Source organism: Rhipicephalus sanguineus, chromosome 6 (genome assembly GCF_013339695.2).
Source record: "Rhipicephalus sanguineus isolate Rsan-2018 chromosome 6, BIME_Rsan_1.4, whole genome shotgun sequence".
Taxonomy (NCBI): Eukaryota; Metazoa; Arthropoda; class Arachnida; order Ixodida; family Ixodidae; genus Rhipicephalus; species Rhipicephalus sanguineus.
Window position 1 is genome coordinate 86,330,569 of NC_051181.1, and position 15,805 is coordinate 86,346,373.

General features: G+C 48.6%; 1 protein-coding gene across 1 annotated transcript in view; it reads right to left on the reverse strand.

The window, feature by feature from the left end:
- Positions 1-296: 296 nt before the first annotated feature.
- The window catches only part of LOC119397395 (uncharacterized), an 87,715-nt gene continuing 72,206 nt past the window's right edge, over positions 297-15,805 (reverse strand). The window contains exons 5-6 of the mRNA XM_049416550.1: positions 14,681-14,767; positions 297-403 (exon numbers count right to left, since the gene is read on the reverse strand). Coding sequence (XP_049272507.1) covers positions 297-403; positions 14,681-14,767 — 194 coding nt within the window. The remainder of the gene's footprint in view (positions 404-14,680; positions 14,768-15,805) is intronic.

Sequence of the window (15,805 nt, forward strand, 5' to 3'; positions counted from 1 at the left end):
CATTGGCTTGTGAAGTTCGTGATACTTGAGCACCAAGTCCGATGGTATTGACTCGCAAGAGAAATCTCCCGTAGCATGGAGCAGTATGTATTGGGGCTTGTTCCAAGCAGCTTGAGGACTCCTCAAATGTACTTGCACTTCGTCGTAGAGGGTCTCGAAGTTCGGTGATTGCTGGATGACGACAACACTGGGCTGAGATCTAAGAGGCTTCGAAGATGTTCCTGAACGATAATCCTCTCGTCCCCGAAGCGTTTCTTGAGGATATCTATTGCGTCTTCATAACAATCTCCCGTTGCCTAGAGTGCGGAAATGGCTGCAGCGGCAGTTCCAGTGACAAGCGTGCTCAAGTAGTTGAATTTCTCGGCAGCGCTGAGGTCGTCGTTGTGTGCAGTGCCGTCGAGAACTGCATCCAAAATCGATGCCATTTTTGTCGGTTGCCGTCAAATTTCCGGAGCTCTAGTTGCGGTAGTGTCGACCGGAAACCGACGGAAGTTTGACTCGTAGTCGTCAAAGCTTGGCTCGTCGTCGGGCGCGAGGCTTGAGACGCCTGGTTGTCCAGAATCGCAAAACGAAGCTTTGCCGTCAATGTGACAATCTTGTCCCCGTAATTGCTCGCGTCTGTAATCTCTGCCTCGATCAGCTCGTCAGGCGTCTCGCTATTAGGCTTTCATCGATCTTCGTTATCTCTGCGTAGATCGCATTGATTCGGTCAATTGAAACGCTGACCTGTGATGATGACAGCTCTGCTTCTCGTAGGAGCCTTCCGCTTCTTGGACGATGCCATCCAGTTGCGAGCGCAAGCACTTGCGTCGTCGGAGTAGCCGTTCCATGGGTCAGTCGGCAGCCGGGAACTCTTCGCCAAAGGCTCAGGGGTCGCAACGCGACACCTTGAATCGATGAGGCGTCGTTCGGAAGATCCCGCTGGGTTTCGGCACCATGTGGTGGACCTCAAGGTCCGCCGGCTATCAGACTGTCGTTTAGAAGAATAGACGGCACGTCCGAACGAACACTTTAATGGAACATGAAGAAAAGATGGCTTCGTGCCCTCGAGCGAGCGGCAGCTCGCTAGGAGCAATCGCGATGATGATAAACGTTCGTCTGCTAGGTTGGTGAAGACGAAATTCCAACAGCGTGCGTTACGCGGAGCACATCAGAATACTCGGCCTCGGCGTAGAGAGAGACCACCACAACAACATAACACTGGACCGTCTCAACTTATCGGTGAATCAGACGGCACGTTTAACGCAAAGGATGAGCGCGCGCAAGCAGGGCATGAGGGATAGTAGGGCCTTCGTTATCCAGAGGGAGGGGCTGGAATTGGGTCAGTCACCCTTCTATCAGTTTGCAAGAGGGGAGGTAGCCTTTCTAGAACGTCACTTGACGCAGGCATGCTGAGCGCAAGGTTTTAGTTTTCTGTCGACTCGTTGGGTTTGATATGATTGCATGGTTGTATATATATGTCTCTCCTGAATAAAAATATTTCAGTTGCTAGTAGCGCATCGTACCGTGTCCGTCTTTGTGTTCCGTAATATCGCGTCCTTCTGTTTATCATGACGCTACGTTTCCTTGTCAAGACGCTGATCATTTAACTGACGCTGATAGCTTGCAGACCGTGCCGCGAAAGCTCACCAGCTTACGTGGCTGTACATCGGTCTGCAGCAACAGGCAGATACACGATGCTAGAACATCCGCCGGAGACGTCCTACAGTCCAGAGGTCAAATTTTGCGTGGACTCGTGCGTGGACTTTTGTGCGTGGACTGTGCTGGACTCATCCTGTGGCCTCTCAGAAATGTTGCTAAGCAGATACTTCGGTCTTTATCAAATGTTACGCCGCGCGAGTGACGTAAACCATGAAGTGGTTCACGTCACTTGCGCCAAGAGCTGTGAAGACAAGCGAGCTGTGACATAGTTATGTCGTGCGCATGAAGCCATATTTTGAGCGTTCACAATTTCTCCACTGTTTCATTGTTTTTTTTTTTGTTGTTTTTCTTTAACTTGTGCTTGTGACATCGCCTCATCGTTCATTGGCAGCGCTAGTTTCCCCAAGAAAGTATAAAACGGGCTCTAGAAAGGCTGTTGTTCCAGCTTACGCTGTGACTGTGCTCGTGTTCCGCGCAGGCCTGGCGAATTTTTTTATTCAGATCAGCGGTCTCGCACAGAGAGTGCACTCACTGAGTGCTGCTTTCGAGATCGTGCTCACTCCCTTGACACAAAGCATTGAAGTCCACAAAAAAAGTCGCAATTGACTTTTGAAAATAAATAATTATGACGGTGAAGGATATAGTACTGGTTTGTACTAGTTGGTAGGAATTCGTGGTAGAGTTTCTTCCACTCCTCTGAAAACGTAGAAAGAACGTGTTTACCTCTCTCCACTTTCTTAATTAAGAGGAGGGCAAGTAACTATATCACAAATCCCATATTTTTATGAGTACTTTAAATTCAATTTTGCATTTAAAAGACGTTACGAACTGTACGGAACGTTTTTTTTTCGTTCGGAACAGAAACGGAATGAAACTTTTTGCGGTGGAAACGAAACAAAACCGAAACGAAACATTCGTTCCGACACCCTGTGTGTGGTCTGCACAGTCTTATCTTAAGCTCAATCAATCACGAAGATTTTGGCGTTGCTCGCGCCGATCGCTGATTACAGTCGTATCAATACCACCTCTGCAATATGAAACATGGTCCAGATGGTGCTAAGAACTACGACATAAAAAAAGTCGTTCGTTGCAACGGCGGGCAATGAATCAGATAGCAACAAATGGAATGTAACGCGAAGAACGGAAAGCAGCTCAAAACTTCCAGCGCATCGCTCCGCACAAAGGACGCAGGAAAGGAACACACACAGGACAGCGCGAACTCTCAACTGTCACAGCTCAACATTTAAAGCGTGCTGCTCAAACATAAACGAGCGCGCACTGTGACACTTGTTACTTCTTTCTGTTTGAACAGCGCGCCCTTTCGCAAACGCGACTGCTGCAGTGAGCGGAGTGACCTTCGTACACTCTGTATTCAGCGCGGACATCGCGTGAAAGCAATAGATATACAAGCCATCCCCCTCACGAGGTAAGCGAGCGCGCAGGCGACCACGTCCTATAGGACAAAGCGCAGCTGGCGGGACTGGAGGCGCGGGCGCATCGCAACGAGTGGGGCGACGACCTTTAAAGCGCGCCCTCGCGCCATTCCGCTATCTCACTGGTGACAAAGAAACACGCATGGGTGTATAAATAGCTCGCCGTTAGTATACTCAGGGACGTACGGTTAGGCCGAGGCGTCTAACGCCGCGCGCCGCGGAGCGAGGGGGTCGCCCATTCAAATACGCGCATCGGAAAGCATTTTTCTGAATTATTTTTTGTGGCTTTTTATATGCATGTGCATATACGAGACATGACGGCGAGATGTGACGCCAACGGCAAAATACAGCCGCGAGTGTCCCATATATTTGCTATCGCAATAAAATGGCTCAGCTTCTGTAATCGAGAGTAGATGGAAGCATGGAATGCCCACCGGCAAAGCAGCTTGAGGTTAACCAGCCAGAATCTTGTGCATGCTCGAAAGGGCACACCCCACCAATCTACACCACACTACACTGCATTCATCTATATGGATGCCACTCCTCGCCGTCAATGCGAGAGGCAAATCATGGGCTGTGCCTAGAGTATGCGGCCTGTTTGGTCGCGACGCGGCAGCAGAGATGGGGAGAATAAACTTTATTGGAACCTATTGGAAGTGGGAACCGAGGAGTTATAGGCTTGCTCGCCGCACGCAGTGTGGTGTCATTCCTCGAAGAAGGCGCCAACTCGCGCCACGAAGCCGCTGCCTCCAAGAGTACCTCTGGCCGCGCGGTCAACTGTTTGCGTTCAAAAGAGCAGAAGCTTCACAATGGCGTTCGAAGCAGCAAGCGTTTGGCGCCCGCTCTGCCTTGGGATTGTCGTCATTGTAAATTACACGCAAGATTTCGTCGTACACGAAGTTCCAGCTTCAGAGACAGTGTTAACAAACTACAAATTCGGAAATAATGTTTTATCTCAAATTCGGTGAATTAGGATTGCCATGCAGGGTGGCTCCCACTTGCTTGGGAGAGCTTGGCGGAGAGCTTGGCGTAGCAGTTCGTCTCCTGTAGTGTTATGACGTCAGGAGATTCACTTTTACGTTCGGGATCGGTGAGCATGTGTTAGGATTTGCTGCGGGTGGCTCATCTTGCGGAAGTCCCTACAGTTCCACGTCTAAACTTAGTTTAGAGCACGTTGTGCTCTGTCGCCTACTAATCTACGTAGAGGAGCCCACCTCCCTACACAGGATGCTCTCGCCCAGCTGCGCCACGACGTATTTAGACCAGAGAGTGGAAAGAATAGCAAAGCAATATTAGGCCTTGGATCGTCACAAATATTTCGACAATGTTCAGCATTTCTACCATCGTTAGCAGCCTGGCCGAGCTGGCACCCGAAGAGCGTACTTAAATTTGTGTTTTTTCGCTTTAATCTAACGGTTGAGCTCTCCGTCGGCAGTCTCTATCCACGCCGATCAACCTGGTGACTGCGGAACCCTCAGGGCGTCAGGACTCTCTCTTTTCTCTTTAGTATGAGTTCACTACATCTCAAACAGGACGCCATACTAGGCCTGTGTCATACTCTCTAGGGGACAATATGACGCTCTGGACGAAAAGGAGGGAGTCGAGAGACCCTCCGGCAGCGCATAAGTTTCGTCCAACACCTGAGTGACTCAGGCATCGAATTTCACAGGAGCAAGGCCGGCGCTTCCAACACTTCCACCACCGGACCGCCGCAGAACCAAAAATTGGCCGCGTATCTGCGTGCTTCGCTGCAAATGTCGTGTAAGACGATTAGAAGAGGCGCTGTGTGAGATATGGACGCCATCTGGCAATACGTCGGGAAACATGCAGTGCTGTGTTGCGTGTTGGTAGTCCCCGGCGCAGCAGCAGGCGAAGACCGGCGGTGACCAACGCGACCGGCGGGGACGCCCATCCAGCCGACCACGCGGTTTGGCGCGAAGCGCTGAAGCAGAAGAAACGTCCGCACTCAACGAGTAACTCTCCACACACTCTTTTATTTACACGTCGCCTGGGTAAAACAGGAACGCCAGAGCGGCGCCACAACCGGCAGCCTGACGCCGCCCACAACGCTGCTTTTTCATTTGTTAATATTTTTTGTCACCTTCTTGGCCTTCTCAAAACTAAAGTTTTTCAACACCAACCCATGGCATTCGTACAGTGCAATACAGAACCGAAACCAAAACACAACAATGAGCTCGTGCGAAGGGCACGGAGGAAGGCAAATTTCAGCGCAGTCGCATTTTCAGCCTTTGTTGAAACAGCGCCTCACTAGACGACGACGAAGTAAAAGAAGGCACAGTACAGGCGCTGCCTGTCCTGTGCCCTTCTTTTACTTCGTCGTCGTCTAGTGAGCTGTTTCAACAAAGATGAAACGCATACCAACTCGCTCGAGCTTGCATTCTTATGCATTTTCAGCGCAGCTTAAGAAACTAGGGTCCTTAAAATTTCGTATGTATGCATTTTCTATTAAAGGAACACGCCACCTAATACTTACCTAGTGATGTTGCACCTCAGATATGCATGATATTTACTTTTTGATCGACAGCGTTCACAAGTATGAACAGCCGTACCAGTTCAAGACGGCTGGCCCTTGGGCAAGTGGTTCAACTCTGGCCGAGTGGCTGAATCGAGGGACGTGCCGACAAACAGAAAGACAGACCAACATTTCTCCGTTTAAGTATCCCAAGAAAGACTATCGTCTTTAAAAACCGCTACCGAGCTTCAGCATGTTGGTCAACAGCAAGTGCGTGTGTGGTGGACCTCAAGGTCCGCCGGCTACCAGACTGTCGTTTAGAAGAATAGACGGCACGTCCGAACGAACACTTTAATGGAGCATGAAGAAAAGATGGCTTCGTGCCCTCGAGCGAGCGGCAGCTCGCGAGGAGCAATCGCGATGATGACAAAACGTTCGTCTGCTAGGTTGGTGAAGACGAAGTTCCAACATCTTCCCGCGCCCAGCAGATGGCGTTACTCGACTAAGAATGGGTATAGCAGCTGTACAGGGCGGTTGACTATGGCTCCGCCCGGCAGACGAATGGAAGAGGAGCAGACCTTTTACACAAACTTGTCTGCCCTTGTCGACATGAACTTAACCTGGGTCACCGTATGAATAGGCCTTTCTTGAAGGCACGTCGGGTTGTTGACGAGGTGTCCTTAGGTTGACATGTGTCGGGTAGCCTTCAGTCTCTTGAAGTTCAGTCAAAAGCCCCTTTGATGAAGTCGGCTCTCTTGTCAGCTCTCTCTTGCATCTCTTTAGGCACGAGGTGAATCGTAAAACATCCATACGAGAGCTGAACCACTCCGCGTCAGTTATTCGTTTCAATGGTGTTTTCGTGCTGACAGCATGAGAAAACGTCGTGGCCTCGCGTTCTGGTTGTCCTTCTCGTACGTCTTGACCAACGTCTTCTGGGCACCTTGAAGAATCCCACATCCATTTTGGTTCATGCCACAACAGTCTTCTCTGCTGCAGCTTTTCTGCTGATATGTCTCTTGCCTGTAAGCCTCTCGGATTTTCTTTACCTCGGTGGAAGCGCCAAATGAAGGATCTGTTGGCTTTGAATTTTGGCCACCCGGTTCCCGATGAAGGTCTTTCTTGTTGAATGCTCGATGTGTTCTGTAGATGTGGAATCTGTCAGCTGGTCCTTCATGCAGGTACATACGAATCTTGTTCTTATTTTCCAAGTGACAGCTGTCGTTGTGAAACCTTCGCATTAGACTTCTAAGGCGTCGAACTTCATAGCCGCCGTCCTCTTTCGTGTGATTTCTAGCGAACTGTTGCATGCTCAGTTCGTTGTCCAACACAGTTTCTTCATTAGCTCCACCAAGTAAACTTTCCGGATCCCGAATATCTGCGAGAACGTCAGACGCACAGTCCTCTTCTACGCATGTCCGAAGTACAATGACTGTGGAACAGTGAGCGCTGTTGCTTGGGAAAGGAAGTGGCCCTTGCACAGTCCGTCCTAGTTTAGTGTGCACAGCTTTTAAGTTCTTCCATTTGTTGCACACGGTTTTCACGTCGCCAGTCGCAAAATTCCAGTAGTGGTCGGAGCCTATTAGTAGCGCAACGGAGTTTCCGTTGTCTCCCTCTAGACAAAGTGCTCGTGTATCCATTCCAGTTTCTTCCATTCTCTTTATAACTTGTTCGCCTGGAATTGGAATGCGCTCGCCACAGATGTCCTCTACTTCTAAAGCGTCGATTACAATCGGTTCCTTCGTGGCTTCTTCAAAAATGCTGACACGGACTTTTCTCATTGTTTTCTGCGTCTTGTGACCTCCGAAAACTCCAGCTGTCACCATTTCTTCTTGCAACAGCTGGTAGTCAAGTTGGCGAGATGCTTCAATGGTGATGAAGCTCCCCTGGCTCCCTCCGTCGAAGAGTACCCTGTAGTACCTCGAAGACATCGTGCCTGCTATCTTGGCTGTCAAGGACTGTAATAATATAACGGGGCTCGCTTGTTCCGAGAGGAGGTCGACTGCTGTCGCAGAAGCCTCGTTTGCCTTCTTCCGGAAGTCCGGGTCACACATGGTTGTTACATGTCGTCGAGAGCATCTGTTGCATTTTTGTCTTCCCCTGCAATCTCGTGCCAGGTGACCTTGCTTGAGACAACGAAAGCATCGCCCGGCCTTGGTCAGAATATGCTTCTTGACTGTCAAACTTGTTTCGTCGTCGCAGACTTCGGCACGATGCTTCGTCGACTTACAAAATAGACATGTATCAGGATTCCTGAGCACGCATTGCAGAGACGCTGCTGACAACATAGTACGATGCCCAACTCGTCGCGGCATCTCTCCAGTTGGTTTAGGGGATTTCAGGTCTTCTTGGGGACGCACACGCCGCCAGAGATTCTCTGCATCGAAGCTGATGTTCGAGGAAGTCCAGAAGGTCTTGCAGCTCTTTCTCGATTTTGGTCGTCCTGTCCTGTGGGTCTCGACGCTTGCATCGTTGATACAGCAGTTGTCATTGGCTTGTGAAGTTCGTGATACTTGAGCACCAAGTCCGATGGTATGACTCGCAAGAGAATCTCCCGTAGCATGGAGCAGTATGTATTGGGGCTTGTTCCAAGCGCTTTGAGACTCCTCAAATGTACTTGCACTTCGTCGTAGAGGTCTCGAAGTTCGGTGATGCTGGATGACGACAACACTGGGCTGAGATCTAAGAGGCTTCGAAGATGTTCCTGAACGATAATCCTCTCGTCCCCGAAGCGTTTCTTGAGGATATCTATTGCGTCTTCATAACACTCTCCCGTTGCCTAGAGTGCGGAAATGGCTGCAGCGGCAGTTCCAGTGACAAGCGTGCTCAAGTAGTTGAATTTCTCGGCAGCGCTGAGGTCGTCGTTGTTGTGCAGTGCCGTCGAGAACTGCATCCAAAATCGATGCCATTTTTGTCGGTTGCCGTCAAATTTCCGGAGCTCTAGTTGCGGTAGTGTCGACCGGAAACCGACGGAAGTTTGACTCGTAGTCGTCAAAGCTTGGCTCGTCGTCGGGCGCGAGGCTTGAGACGCCTGGTTGTCCAGAATCGCAAAACGAAGCTTTGCCGTCAATGTGACAATCTTGTCCCCGTAATTGCTCGCGTCTGTAATCTCTGCCTCGATCAGCTCGTCAGGCGTCTCGTCTATTAGGCTTTCATCGATCTTCGTTATCTCTGCGTAGATCGCATTGATTCGGTCAATTGAAACGCTGACCTGTGATGATGACAGCTCTGCTTCTCGTAGGAGGCCTTCCGCTTCTTGGACGATGCCATCCAGTTGCGAGCGCAAGCACTTGCGTCGTCGGAGTAGCCGTTCCATGGGTCAGTCGGCAGCCGGGAACTCTTCGCCAAAGGCTCAGGGGTCGCAACGCGACACCTTGAATCGATGAGGCGTCGTTCGGAAGATCCCGCTGGGTTTCGGCACCATGTGGTGGACCTCAAGGTCCGCCGGCTATCAGACTGTCGTTTAGAAGAATAGACGGCACGTCCGAACGAACACTTTAATGGAACATGAAGAAAAGATGGCTTCGTGCCCTCGAGCGAGCGGCAGCTCGCTAGGAGCAATCGCGATGATGATAAAACGTTCGTCTGCTAGGTTGGTGAAGACGAAATTCCAACAGCGTGCGTTACGCGGAGCACATCAGAATACTCGGCCTCGGCGTAGAGAGAGACCACCACAACAACATAACACTGGACCGTCTCAACTTATCGGTGAATCAGACGGCACGTTTAACGCAAAGGATGAGCGCGCGCAAGCAGGGCATGAGGGAGATAGTAGGGGCCTTCGTTATCCAGAGGGAGGGGCTGGAATTGGGTCAGTCACCCTTCTATCAGTTTGCAAGAGGGGAGGTAGCCTTTCTAGAACGTCACTTGACGCAGGCATGCTGAGCGCAAGGTTTTAGTTTTCTGTCGACTCGTTGGGTTTGATATGATTGCATGGTTGTATATATATGTCTCTCCTGAATAAAAATATTTCAGTTGCTAGTAGCGCATCGTACCGTGTCCGTCTTTGTGTTCCGTAATATCGCGTCCTTCTGTTTATCATGAACGCTACGTTTCCTTGTCAAGACGCTGATCATTTAACTGACGCTGAATAGCTTGCAGACCGTGCCGAGGAAGCTCACCAGCTTACGTGGCTGTACATCGGTCTGCAGCAACAGGCAGATACACGATGCTAGAACATCCGCCTCGGAGACGTATCCTACAGTCCAGGAGGTCAAATTTTGTGCGTGGACTCGTGCGTGGACTTTTGTGCGTGGACTGTGCGTGGACTCATCACTGTGGCCTCTCAGAAATGTTGCTAAGCAGATACTTCGGTCTTTATCAAATGTTACGCCGCGCGAGTGACGTAAACCATGAAGTGGTTCACGTCACTTGCGCCAAGAGAGCTGTGAAGACAAGCGAGCTGTGACATAGTTATGTCGTGCGCATGAAGCCATATTTTGAGCGTTCACAATTTCTCCACTGTTCATTTGTTTTTTTTTTTTGTTTGTTTTTCTTTAACTTGTGCTTGTGACATCGCCTCATCGTTCATTGGCAGCGCGCACGTAACACTTCACCATTCTTGTCCTTTCGCGTTGTTTAAGGTGCGTTACGTTTTCTTTTTTTTGCATTTTTTTACCACTGCCTTGCACCATCAAGGCGAAGCTATTTTTCGCGGAGGAGGGAATAATGCCAATTGTAGCAGTGGATGATATACAAGGGCAGCGGCACGCGCCTCGAAAGAAAGAAGTGCGCGCGCAGCTCCTTTCGAAGCAAGCCCAACCGAATAAACCCTGTCGCAACCTCTGAATCGACGTGAAAATATTGTATATCCTACGCGCACTACACAGGGCTCTCATAGGCCAGCGTCAAGGTAGTTTAGTTAATTTAGCATTAGTTATCAACACAGGAAGAAGCGCAGTTTATATATTTACATAAGCCACCGGAGACAAATTCTACGCGCTACAAGACACGTGAACACTCCATTTGTGCTCTTTTATGTAATTTTTTCATTCCTGTGATTTTCAGCAATTCTATTCGCGAAAAGGAGTAGCCGGTGCCATATAAATGTGCTAACGTCTCCTAAACTACATATATTTAAAAAAAGAGATACCAAGAGATAGGCGGCTAGTGCGAATGCTCACAGTGTGCTGCCTCAAGCGCGCACTCATTCTGCGAAAAGGCGTCTGCTCCGCAGGAGCAATGTAGGTGGCGGCAGGTTCAAGAAGAGTGTGCCAAAGAGAGGAGACCGAGGAGGAACGGGAACGGAGGAGGAGAGCGTGGCTATTTTACGATGTGTCAGCGGTTTAAATTAGCACCGCATCAAGCACTCTCCCGCAGCGCCTTCTCGCAACAAGGTTCAGCTGGCACTTTCTATGGGGAAGGCCCTTTCTACTGGAAGAGCGCTTTCAATAGAAAAGAGAGCAGCGTCCCAGGCACATAAAGGTGTTAGTTACGCAGTGCCATCTGATGCTACGTAACTGCTGCCCAAAAGTAGTGTGGAGTACTTTTCTTCTTCTTCTGGCACGACACACTTGAGACATAAACTAGTAGGGGGTAGTCTGCTGAGGAGAAGGAAGAGGTAGTTGGAACAATGGCGGAGATACATTAATAAACCGCGCTGTGTTTTCGGAACCGAGTTTCAGAGTGCTATACTAGGAAGCACAAACTCAAAGTAACCGACAGTTGGCTGGTGATAGCCAACATTTGTGCAAGTTGTGTCGGCATTATCTAACAATTAGCCAGAACTAGGCAACATTAGGAACTGCTAGTCGTCAGTGCACCCTAGCTACCGTTTACCCAACAGTATCAGCGCTCGCCTGTGGTATACAGCAATAACTAATACTAATGTATATTTAGCCACCTTTGTCCTGCTGTATCCACCTGTATCCACTATTAAGCAAACAACTACAAGCACTAAGACAACACAATCAGCATTGTCAAGCGCCAGCCAGCAATTAGTAACCATTCACTCGCAGTTAGCAACACAACGGTGGGGCTATCTCGCCACTGTCGAATCCACCACGTTCTCGAATTTGTCATGTGACAGCTCTCTACTGGTCCAGAAGGCTGCTACGGCCTCGATGAGTGGCTTAATATGTCGTCATTGCGTAATTCGACATTATGGCGACATAATAGTGTCCAGAATGGCACTCCTAGCCAACATCAGCAAGTACTTGCAACATAAACTCCTAGGTTTATACTTGCCAGTGTTATAGCGATTAGGCAGTGCTAGCCATTGGTTACTCAACACTATACACCGTTTCATACATCGGGTAGAACACTGCAGAGGATAGCTATGCATCTCGCAGTAAGTGTGCTCCCACTTGCCATTAGTTTAATGCTTTTACCGCCCAGAGTGTGACTTGTGTTTCTTTTCTAGGCTGAGTAATGTATGAAGCCGTATTTTGCCTTGAAATAAACAAAACCCGCTATAAGGCTATCGATATTTTCTTCCACATCGCTTAACGTTGCGTTGTTTTTGGTTTATGGTATGTAATTTCCAGTCGGACGCGACACCGCCCGCGCAGGCTCGTTCTTGGCTCGAGCAATCTGTTACAACCCCGAAAGCGAACCATGAGACGCGCTTATGATATGTTTTGCAGACCGAACTACTTGCCTAGAATCAGTACCATTGTATCTGATGTGTGAAGCAGTAACCGACAGTTAATTCGTATCTGTTGCACTTCTTGTCATGTTCTGGCGCAGGTCACCCTAAGTAGACAAGTACCAATCACCGGCAGCATTGGACAAAAATAGGGCCGCGTCATCGTCTTAACCGCGGCATCATGTGATGTCAATACATTTATTATTTCATTCATATATGTCTAGAAAGCTTTGTTTCGTTCTGCAGGTAGTCTCCATCAGTTCTCATTTTTGGTTATTTTTCATGAATCTTGCATCATTGAGCCCGAACGCTGTTTTTACTAACCCTCCGTAGTGCTGCATTGTTGAAGGCCCTTCCTGAAACGCTTCTTACTGAGGGCATGGTTGCGGCCCGTCGGCTGCAACAAAGCGCCCAAGTTTTTGTGTGGTATCAGTAGCAGCTGATTCTGAGTGCCATGTTAGGTGAGCAGACTCGGATATTCTCACGTGGGTACTCACTCAGATACTCTCTCATACGTACTCCCACGTGGTTGTGAGGCGTAAGGGAGCAATCGAACGCGGTAAAGATAAAACTCTTTATTGTGCGAACTTTTTTCCAGAAATAAAAATAACACTAAAAGTGAAAGGATATCGGCGCACACAGACGTCGGTCATCGACTAGTCTGATAATCGGTAAAGCGTGCGGCATTTACACATGTGGAATCGAAAATTGCAGCCTTATCGTTAGTGGCCCCGTTAGTTCCAGAATAAACTCGACTGTTAGCGTTGCGCGCTCTAGCTTATCAGAACAGTGTAAAATAATCAGATGTTCGACAAGCTGGCGCGGCGGGTATATGAAAATTGAAAAAGAGGCTCGCGGGACAATTCTGATGATCGGCGTTATGCTTTTGACATCGTTCTCAAGCGAGGTTACTATCACATGCACCAATATTGGGACGACGAGACAGTAAGCCTGAGCGAGTGTGTGCCACAAGAAACTTCATGCTTCTCTTCTAACTGACCTTTAGTATGACTCAAGAGATTGAAGTGAACCCTAAGACAAAATATCTTAGAAGGTGAGCGCTTGGCGCCGGTTGGTACTGCATGTTCTTGGGCTTACTAGAGCGGAAAAACGACAAAAGGTCAAAGGGGACAACGACAAGAGCTAAATTTCAAATGAGCTTTATTGCGAAACGAAGCAAGATATATACAGACCGTGTTCACAGTCACTAAAGAAAAGATAATAAGGAAGCACGTGCGTTTTTACTGCGCTTTCTACGCTAATTTATTTTTAATATTTTCGTTTAGTGTAGTTTCAATTTCGCTTACTTCTATTTTTGCATGTGCTTCATCATTTTGCTCTGCTTTGTCACAGTAAACACTCTGTATATACCTTGCTTCATTTCACGGGAAAGCTACATGCCTTGCTGCGAAACGTAAAAAAAAGGAAAAGTTGAAAGTTAACGCTTTATTTTTTTTCCTTTCATCTTTTGTACTTGTTCTGCGCTATTGCACCAAAAAAATAAAAAGTATCATTACTGTGAACACAAGAGATCACGAGCCTCTCCAAACCCTACTTGGTCTGTGTCGAATCTGGGGTGTCCACACACCCTCTTTATGCCACAGAGCGCGAAAGTAACAGCTGGTGTCACAGGTAACGTGGACCCTAGAAGTTGAGGACGACGGTATTAAACGCATGATTGTGTGTCATCATTAAACAGCATCAGCGCACGGGCGATTATTTCAGACAGCAGATTTACAGCCAGATTCAGAGGGTAAATATGAGCACTTCTTAACATGGTAGGGAGTGTGGAAGTGTCGAGACAGGTATTGGATATTGTAGTCAGTACTGGGATAAATATACTTCCACATGGTTTTAGTGTGGCAGAGGGGATGTCATCCGGGTTACACAATAAAGACGGGTTCAAGTGCTCAACGCATTTGCAGATGAGATTGTCACCTGGTGATGCAAACTGGATGCAGTGCCTGTCTTGGAATGGGGACTCATACAAGTGCTCGTGCTTGAGCTTTTTAAACGGATCAGAAATGCGTAGCAAAACAGCCAGTGACTGCTTGGACTTCTCATGACGATGACTATGATGTGATAATGTCATCTACAGTCGTCAGTGCATTTATGTGGACACGGGAGCGTGTGCCACACCGGGCTCAGTGACGCTTACATCTCGAACGCAAAACTCAGCACATGCGAATTTCTTCAGTGGCGAGTCTTCCCATCGTGTGCATTGCGTACCATTGGCATCTATTTATCGAAAGCGCTCATTGATAACACATAACACGAGGCGTGCCACAGCCAAACAACCATGCCGCAATTGAATAGCACATGTGCACAGCTGCATGTCAGTACCGGCAAGCGTCGCACATAGTATGCGTGCGTTCCCGTGTTCACATCAAGCGAGCTCACGGCTCTACATTCTCGTGTTTGGTCGATCAGTGAAGCAGTCAATCAATCGACCCCGTCGGTATTACGTGTTATAGGTCAGACAGACAGACACATAAAACTGTCTATATGGTCCACAAATGCCTCACATTCAAAAAACAAATTACTACTCACATCTTCTCTCGTTAGATTGTACGTAATAAAAGAGGGCGCATCCAGATTCTCTGTCATAGACTCTCAAACGAAGTTCTTTTGATCCACCTGAGATTAAGAGACAATGAACGAAAAGAGATTTTAGGAAAAAGCACACTGCCGAATCACGCGCTCATTCTCAATGAAATCCTTAATCTGAATATTTTTATGGTAACTTCCTTTAGAAAATGAAATTTTTATAAATGCAACTAACTAATAGCAGCACTTCAAGTTAGAGGACAAATTTCTGTTACAATATTGCATGGTTGTGACGGTGAAGCAAGCAGAATTCCATTACGTAAAGATGAAATACTTTATTGGACGATCTTGTGTCTAGAAAGAAAAAAGGAACACCCTGTGCGACGCTACCTCGATTTATCCTCTCCCCTCCTTCGCTTCCTTCTCACGTACAAATAACTCCTACTCAACCTCACTTCCCTTTCCCACCCCCTTGCTCTACAATACTGCTACGCCCACTTGTTCTCTTATTTTGATGTATTCGTGTTTGACCAGCAAGGACGGTTACCAACGCTCGACGCTGACCACGAAGTAGTGTTCGAGAAAGCTCGCGATTGTAGTAGATGGTTTTGTTAAGATTGCGCGCCGCACGCGAATGTTCCAGCTCTGTCGAGAGATAACGCCGCCACCAGCGATATCGCTGGAGAGTTCGATAGCGCCTGTATAAAAGCCGACACGCTTGACCACTTGTCTCTTGATCGACGGTCGACGCTCTGTTCGCCGCTATCAGTGTATTGCTGTAGCTTCCAGTTTCTCGGCCACAAGTTCGGCCTAATAAAGAGTTTCATCGCGACGTGCTGACTGCTGCCTTCGTCGACGTCACGACCAGGTGACATCTGGTGGAGGTGCTGTTCGTTCATGTTCCGGACGCCCCCGTCAAACCGTGAACCCAGCCCACAGCGCGGAGAAGACATCGACGCCAAGGCCTAAGCAGCGAGCAAGCCGCAGGAAACAAGGCCTACCGCCAGAGCACGGGCCTCTACGTGAAAAGACCCGGCGAACAAAGACCCTGACCTCGACCACAGCGACGATGACAGACGCTGTGCCGCCCGCACCAATCCTTCCCCGGACGCCTAAGGAGCCGCCAAC